General features: G+C 47.8%; 1 protein-coding gene across 1 annotated transcript in view; it reads left to right on the top strand.

Moving 5' to 3' along the window:
* Positions 1–8144, top strand: part of WDR66 (WD repeat domain 66) — a 46345-nt gene that overhangs the window by 10260 nt on the left and 27941 nt on the right. Inside the window, exons 6-10 of the mRNA XM_015567338.1 lie at positions 389–500; positions 752–832; positions 2023–2100; positions 3606–3656; positions 5771–5976. Coding sequence (XP_015422824.1) covers positions 389–500; positions 752–832; positions 2023–2100; positions 3606–3656; positions 5771–5976 — 528 coding nt within the window. The remainder of the gene's footprint in view (positions 1–388; positions 501–751; positions 833–2022; positions 2101–3605; positions 3657–5770; positions 5977–8144) is intronic.

Here is an 8144-nt window from a genome sequence, read left to right as displayed (position 1 = left end):
TATCTTTTTATTGATGTCATAGAGAGGAAGGGAGAGGGATAGAGAGAAACATTCAATGAGAGAGAATCATCGATTGGCTGCCCCGTGCACGCCCCCTACTGGGGATCAAGCCTGCAACCCGGGCATGTGCCCTGACCAGGAATCGTGCTGTGACCTGGTTCATGGGTTGACACTCAACCACTGAGCCAGGCCGGCCGGGCTCTGCATGACGTACGGTTCATCCACGTTGCAGTGTGTGTCGATGCTTCATTTCTTTTCACGGCCGCGTCATGTTCCGCTGCATGGAAACACCACATTTATTTATCCCCAGTCGTTATGCTTTTGAAGTGGGTCCCTGTGGGAACCAGGGCAGGCCCAGCAAATGCTTGTCCCCCGTCCTGTCTTGCAGGATTCCCGTGCACACAATATTCGACAGCTACCCGGAAGGCGAAGGCATCAGGGCCATAGCCATGACCCGTGATGCCAAGTATCTGGCAACCATCTCAGACGCCGAAATCCAGGTACAGGGACCTGCAGGGTGGCCTCCGTGGGCTGGCCAACGCGTCCAGAGCGTCCCCGGGAGCCACTCTGTTCAGGCCGCGTGGCATCTGCGATGCTCTTGGGAAGACTGGACTCCACGCTGCCAGGAGCTCTGTGCCTCGCGGCTTGGCCTGGGCGCTGTGCCTAGTGAACAGGTTCCAGGGTTAACCAGCAGTGTGGTGACTCCAGAGGCCCCCGGACACCCCGTCCTCCTGTCTGCTCTCACTTACAGAAAGTTTGCATCTGGAGGTGGACTTTAGCGGCCGAAACACCGGCGTGCACGCTGGACCTGCCCAAGGAGTACGGTTTTCAGGTGAGTTCAGTCTGAGCCTGGAAGGACCTACCTAAGGTCACTCAGGCCAACCCAAAGTGACTTCTTGTTTTAGTGGAGTTTCGGTGCAGTAGAGCTTTTTAAAACGTTTTTGTAACCGAGATCTCACTTGATTTCTGATAATAACTGACTTTTTTGAATACTTCTTATGTGCCAGATTCTACTGTATTCTTTTTTTAAAAAATATATTTTTATTGATTTCAGAGGGGAAGGGAGAGGGAGAGAGAGAGAGAGAGAGAGATGGGCTGTCTCCTGCTCACCCTCCACTGGGGATTGAGCCTTAAACTCTGGGCATGTGCCCTGACCGGGAATTGAACTGTGACTTCCTGGTTCATAGGTCGACACTCAACTACTGAGCCACACCAGCCAGGCTCCAACCCGCTGCTGTTTTTTTTTTAAAGATGATGCTTTATAACATCGATGAGAGAGAAACATCGATCAGCCGCCTCCTGCACATCTGCCACTGGGGATGTGCCCGCAACCCAGGTACATGCCCTTAACCGGAATCGAACCTGGGACCCTTCAGTCCGCAGGCCGACGCTCTATCCACTGAGCCAAACCGGTTTCGGCCAGCTTGCTTCTTGATGCCACGCCTGCAACCCTGCATCTTGGGCTGTACCCGTGCCATCTTAAGATGTACGCGGAAAGTCTCCCGGGGATTTCCCACTTTCTGTTGAGGGATTGTTCAGTCTCTGCATTGCACGCCTCCCTCGCCTCTAGAGGATCTGCGGGGCTGGTTTTCAGGAAGGGAGCCAGGTCCCCCTGCTGTTCAGCACCTTGGCGGGAAGCAGAATCTCCTTCCAGTATTTTGTATTCATCCCAAGCTACCTGTGGGCCTGTCGGGTTCAGAAATGTGTACGCAGTGGCCTTTCTCCTCAAGAACACAGAATAAGAGTTGTTGGTGAATGCTGGTTTACATTTGCTTGTTCTAATTCCTAGATGATGAGTTATAATAAATGAGCTTAAGAAAGGGAATGCACTGAGACCATTAACTTTAATGATCGGTATTTATATTCCTACTGCTTATAAAATGCCATGTCTGCTCTGTTTTAGACTCCTATTCAGTTACGTATTTTAATAAAAATCTCACTTAATTTGAACATTTAGCTTAACCAGAGAGAAACAGAAAATTTATTATTTATTGTAATATGTCTCCATACTTTATATTTCAGAACTACCTTATTTTTAATCCAACAAATAATAAAGAATTGGTGAGCAATAGTAAAGTACGGGTAATACATTATTTGTGGGTAAGTACAAATATCTCGATTTGTTCTAAATTTACTAACAAACACATGTTCATCCTTTGAGGATAGATGTTTTGGTAATGTAACAATATTGTATGTTCTTAGGAAGCAATAGATATATTGAAGTGTTTTGATTTAATTACAGTATTTATTTTAGTCACATTGGAAATTAGCATATTAATTCGGAAGTAGATAATTTAACTCTTATTTAATTTTTAAATAAAAAGCCAAATATCTATATGAATATATTTAACAGGTCTAAAGTATAGGGTAGTGTTTTTGTTTTGTTTTTGTTTTTTTGAGATCTTGGGCCTTTTAGAAAGGATTAGAAAACAGGTCAGCAATATTTATACTGACACAGGGCAAAATTATGACATTAAAACAAGATCAAAAGTCAAACATAGCCCAGCCGGTGTGGCTCAGTGGATTGAGCGTCGTCCCATGTACCAAGAGGTGTCTGGTTTGATTTCCAGTCAGGGCATATGCTGGGGTTTCAGGCTCGATCTCCAGTAGCGGGCGTGCAGCAGGCAGCTCATCAATGTTTCTCTATCATGGATGTTTCTATCTCCCTTCCTCTCCTTCCCCCTCTCTCTCTCTCTCAAAAAAACAATAACAACTTATTTTTTTTTTAAGAAGTTGAATGTAAAATTACCATACGAGTCAGCAATTCCTAGGTATAGCCTCAAAAGAATTGAAAACAGACAAAAAATACACACAGGTGTTCACAGCAGCAGCGGCATTCGCAATAACCAAAAAGTTGAAGCAAACCGAATGTCCGTCAACACATGAGTGGATAAACAAAAGATGGTCCATCTGTACAATGGAATATTATTTAGTCATTAAAAGGAATGGAGAGCTGGTTTCATCCTACACCGTGGGTGAACCTTGAAAACGTGACGCCGAGTGAGAGAGAAGCCAGACACAAAGAGTCACGTGGTGTAAATGGAATATTCCACTTACGTGAAAGGTCCGGAATAGTGGCTCTCGGGGCTGGAGGAGGGGCTGGGGCAGGACCACTTAATGGGCAGGGGCTTCCCTCTGGGGAGAGGAATGATGGTTACACAGCACTGTTCACAGACTAAGTATCACTGAATTGTACACTTTAAAAGGGTCAGTGGCTGATTTTATGTGATGTCCATGTTGCCTCAATAAAAGATGCCAGTAAATAACAAAAACACTTGGCGTGGCTGATTTTCAGCAATGATCATTGCTTCAGGTATTTGGGATAGCTTGAGAGCCTTACACAGGTGGAATCCACTCGCACTGACCACCATTTCAGGTCGCAATCATTTGTGGCAATTCTTCAGTATTTGCTCTTCTGGCCGAATGTTTCTGGCTGTCCCTGGAGGCAGCAGTCCTCTTACCTGTAGAAGCTGCGAAGCTCTGAGCCTGTTTAGATGCGTTTGTTCCGATTTTGTTGTTATATAGTTAGTTCTTCTTTGGGAAACCAGGTCTTTGTTTTAGTAGTGATGTTTTTTTGTTTGTTTGTTTTTTCCTGTACTTACCAGTATGAAGAGAGAGAGATACTTATTCACAGTGCCCCACTTTTAACAGAAAAAGTGAGTATGTCCGTCGCTTTTTTATTTATTTATATTTATTTTTCCCCGTCGCTTTTTTATACATCTGGTTTTGTGGAGAATAAACATGTAGTCATTTTGGGCTGCTCTTTGCATGTCTTAATGTAGGGAATTAATATATAAAAATACTTTAGTTGGGTCCTTTACCATATTGAATTTGTCAGTTGAAAATAACGGATGTGCTGTTAAAAATAAAACATTATAGAAAAGGAAGTTTACTCCCATGAGAACATATCCCTCCAGAAAGTGATGGCTTCAGTAAGCTATGCGTGCACATATGACAAAGAAGGGCAGTTAGGATGGAGTTACATAAGTAGAGTAGTTGAACACAGAGTAGCTGGCTGCTCAGTGTTCAGAGTAATAAAAATATTGAGCCACGCCAGTGTGGCTCAGTGGTCGAGCATCGACCTATGAACCAGGAGGTCACGGTGCTATTCCTGGTCAGGGCACAGGCCCATGTTGTGGGCCCGATACCCGGTATAGGGTGTGCAGGAGGCAGCCGATCAATGATTCTCTCTCATCGCAGATGTTTCTTTCTCCCTCCCTCTCCCTTCCTCTCTCTGAAATCTATAAAAACACATTGTAAGAAAAGATATCGGGCATTTAGATTTTTAAGAGCCAGCAGAAGAGCAGTGAGCCAGGCCTTGGAGGCAGCGCTGTCCTTGCCTGGTCACCCGGAGCGACCGCCTGTGCGGCCGAACTGAGTCCCGTCGCCTGCGCATTTCCTGACCTGAGACCCACATGGTCTGCGCTCAGCGAGAACCACTGGGTAGTTTTTCTGCTTCCCGCCTGCGCTCCTGGTGTGACTCACAGAAATCCCGTGTCTGAGCGGGCATGCCAAGAGGAAAGATGACGACGAGACAGACGGACATGGGAGAGATGATCCTGTCTGCAAACTCCTGTTTTTCGTAGATCAGATTATCAACAAATAAATGCAGCCCGTTCCCGTTATTCGTGGCAGTTACTCTCCAGGGAGTCCCTGTAGTTTTGAAATAATGAAAATGCTTCGTATCGAAATGGGGCTGCTCTTAGGAAAAGCCCGGTGCCCTTGCTTAACCAGTTGTTTTTTTGTTTTTGTTTTTACTGATCCTCTTGTGTTCAGGCCAGACGAGGTAAACCTTAGGATCTTAGACAATCGGGCGGCAGACGTACTGCGTCGTATGACAGACAGACTGCAAGTTCCTCTCCTTTATTTCATTTGCTGATCCCTCGCGGAGCGGCGTCACTCCCTGCTCTGGGTTCTCTCTATACCTCCCCTCTAAGACGTTGTCTAAGGCCACGAATAACTGGAACTGGCTGCATTTATTTGTTGATAATTTGATCTACAAAAAACAGGAGTTTGCAGATAGAATCATCTCTCCCATGCCGTCCGTCTCGTCGTCATCTTTCCTCTTGGCATGCCCGCTCAGACACGGGATTTCTGTGAGTCACACCAGGAGCGCAGGCGGGAAGCAGAAAAACTACCCTGTGGTTCTCGCTGAGCACAGACCACACGGGTCTCAGGTCAGGAAATGCGCAGGCGACCGGACTCAGTTCGGCCGCACAGGCGGTCGCTCCGGGTGACCAGGCAAGGACAGCGCTGCCTCCAAGGCCTGGCTCGCCTTGTTCTACGCAGCACAAGCTTCACAGGGAGCCTGAGGGACGCTCCGTGTACAGTTCCTCACTCCCACTGATGAGAGTAATAGGTGGTCCCAGGGAGGCTGGGAGAACTGTTTCATGGTGTCCTACGGCTGGGGCGTGCTTCTGCCCACGGCAGACCTTGGTTTCTTTATCCGTCTCTGAAACCTCAGCGAGGAATGTGGAACAGGTAGGAGCAGAGGTTGGCCACTCTGGCATTTGCTTTCAGCAAACAGTTTAATGGACACAACCCTTCACTCAATCTTAGCACGTGAGCTTCAGAGCTGCCTGGGCCAGGGCAATCCACAGGGGAGCGTTTTTTTGTTGTTTTTTTTTAAGGGATTGACGTGTGCTTTTTAAACTTTTGTATCTTTTTCTACTACATTTCAGGGCGGTATTATAAAACGCCTCGTGCGGGTAAACAGTTTGTTTTATGCGTCTCACCAACGATAGCTCATGATCTGCCTTTTGAAATGCAGACATTCAACAAGCACGTGGGGAAGTTCAGCCAGTCCATCTTTCACCTGAATTTCACCCAAGCCCTGTCGGCCACCCTGGAAGGGAAGCTGGTGGTCTGGGATGTGTACCGCCCACCGCTGTCTGCCTCCACCCTCCCCTACATCAAGCCTTGTAAACTGGTTCACTTGCAGAAAGAGGGTATCACCGTGCTTACTACGGTTGACAGGTAATTAACAGAACTAAAAAGTAGCCATAGATGATTATAAAAATACTAGAGGCCCAGTGCACGGATTCGTGCACATTGAAAGGAAATTAATTAGAAGGCGGCTGGCGGGGTGAGACTGGGCGAGATGGGCTGGACACACCTTGGACAACCTCCTGAGGTCCCTCCCCAACTGGCCATACCTGGGGTGACGTCGGGGCTCAAAGGGCGTCTGTGGAATGAGTGGGGTCCCTCAGGCAGGTGGGGTCCCTTGACCTGGCCTGCAGGGATTGGGCTGAAACCGGCAGTCCAATATCCCCTGCGGGGGCCGGAATGTGAGAGGACACTCTGCAAAGTTGCCGTCGCTCGGCAGCTCCTACATTGAGCATCTGCCCCTTGGTGGTCAGTGTGCGTCATACTTACTGGCCAGTTGGCTGGTTGGCTGGTCGCTTAGCTTTTTATATATATAGATATACACACACTGGAGGCCTGGTGCACAAAAATTTGTGCACTGGCAGGGAGGGGTGTCCCTCAGCCCGACCTGTGCCCTCTCACAGTCCGGGACCCCTCGAGAGATAACCACCTCCTGGCATTTGTGTACTGGTATGGGGGGGCGGTGTCCCTCAGCCTGACCTGTGCCCTCTCACAGTCTGGAACCCCTCAGGAGATAACCACCTGCTGGATTAGGCCCACTCCCCGGGTGGCAGATGGCAGGCCCAATCCCACAGTGCCTGCCCCGCCTCCCTGGGTCGCACAGGGCAGGCCTGATCCCGCAGTTGGGGTGGGCAGTGGATGGTGCTGCCCCACCCTGCCTGCCTGCAGTATGCAAATTTAATGGCCATCTTGGTTGGGTTAATTTGCATACTCTTCTGATTGGCTGGTGGGCATAGCAAAGGTACGGTCGATTAGCATCTTTGTCTTTTATTAGTGTAGATATTTCATTTCTTAAAAAGACCATCAAAGTCTTTTATAAAATTTTATTTATTGATTTTTAGAGAGAGAGGAAGGGAGGGAGAGAAACATCGATTTGTTATCCCACTTATTCATGCATTCATTGGTTGATTCCTGTATGTGTCCTGACCGGGGATCGAACCCACAATCTTAGCATATAGGGATGATGCTCTAACCAACAGAGCTACCTGGCCAGGGCCTATAAAAGTATTAAAAACCCCTTTAAATGTATACCTGTATTTTGTATATGCATAGAATATATCCAGGAATATTAGTTGGGCTCAGTGAATAGAGTGTTGACCTGGGGACTGAAGGGTCCCAGGTTCAATTCCCATCAAGGGCACATGCCTGCGTTGCAGGCTGGATCCCCAGTAGGAGGCATGCAGGAGGCAGCCAATCAATGATTCTATCATTGATGTTTCTATCTCTCTCCCTCTCCCTTCCTCTCTGAAATCAATAAAAATATTTTTTAATAAAAAGCCTTTGCCTCAGAGAGAGAGAGAGAGAGAGAGAGAGATCCCATTCCAGATACATCCCTATCTTGCTGAGTGGGCAGAGAACTGAACTTCTTCAAGCTTCCATTTTTTCCATCTGTAAGATGGGCACAATAGTATCCGTCTCTGAATGATTTCATGAGGAGTTAGGGAGACAAGGCATGTAAAACTCTTAGCTCACTGTCTGGCACAAGGGAGCTCTGAGCCCTCATTGGTGTGATAGAGAAGTTCCCAAAAGGATGGAGAAAAGCCCCTAAAGACCAGGACCCTACCCGTATGGTTGGAGTCCCCGTGCCACCTGCTTTCTGAAAGCTGCGTTGCTTTCCCTTTCCTTTCCTTTCCTTTTTTTTTTTTTTAAATCCTCACCGGAGGATATTCTTTCATTGATTTTTAGAGAGTGGAAGGGCGGGGGAAAGACACACACACACACACAGAGAAACATTGATGTGAGAGAGACACACTGATTGTTTGCCTCCTGCACTCGCCCCAACCAGCACTGGGGATCGATCCTGCAGCCCAGTTACGAGCCCCGGACCAGAGATTCACAGCCAGACGGGCCAGGCCCCTCCCCTTTCTTTTGTACAGCAGACGCGGAGGCCCTGGTGCAGGTTGACAGAGAAACGCAATTGTCATCCTCACTCGGCGGTGCGAAGACATCAGTAGTAGAATTGCAGTTCACGATGCCATCAACCTTGTATTAGTCGGGGGGTTAGGGCAAAGGAAAGACCAGGCCTCGGCCCCCCGCCC

The sequence above is a fragment of the Myotis davidii genome, unplaced genomic scaffold (assembly GCF_000327345.1).
Source record: "Myotis davidii unplaced genomic scaffold, ASM32734v1 scaffold223, whole genome shotgun sequence".
Classification (NCBI taxonomy): domain Eukaryota; kingdom Metazoa; phylum Chordata; class Mammalia; order Chiroptera; family Vespertilionidae; genus Myotis; species Myotis davidii.
Note: the sequence above shows the minus strand (reverse complement) of the source record. Positions and strands in the feature narration are given on the sequence as shown.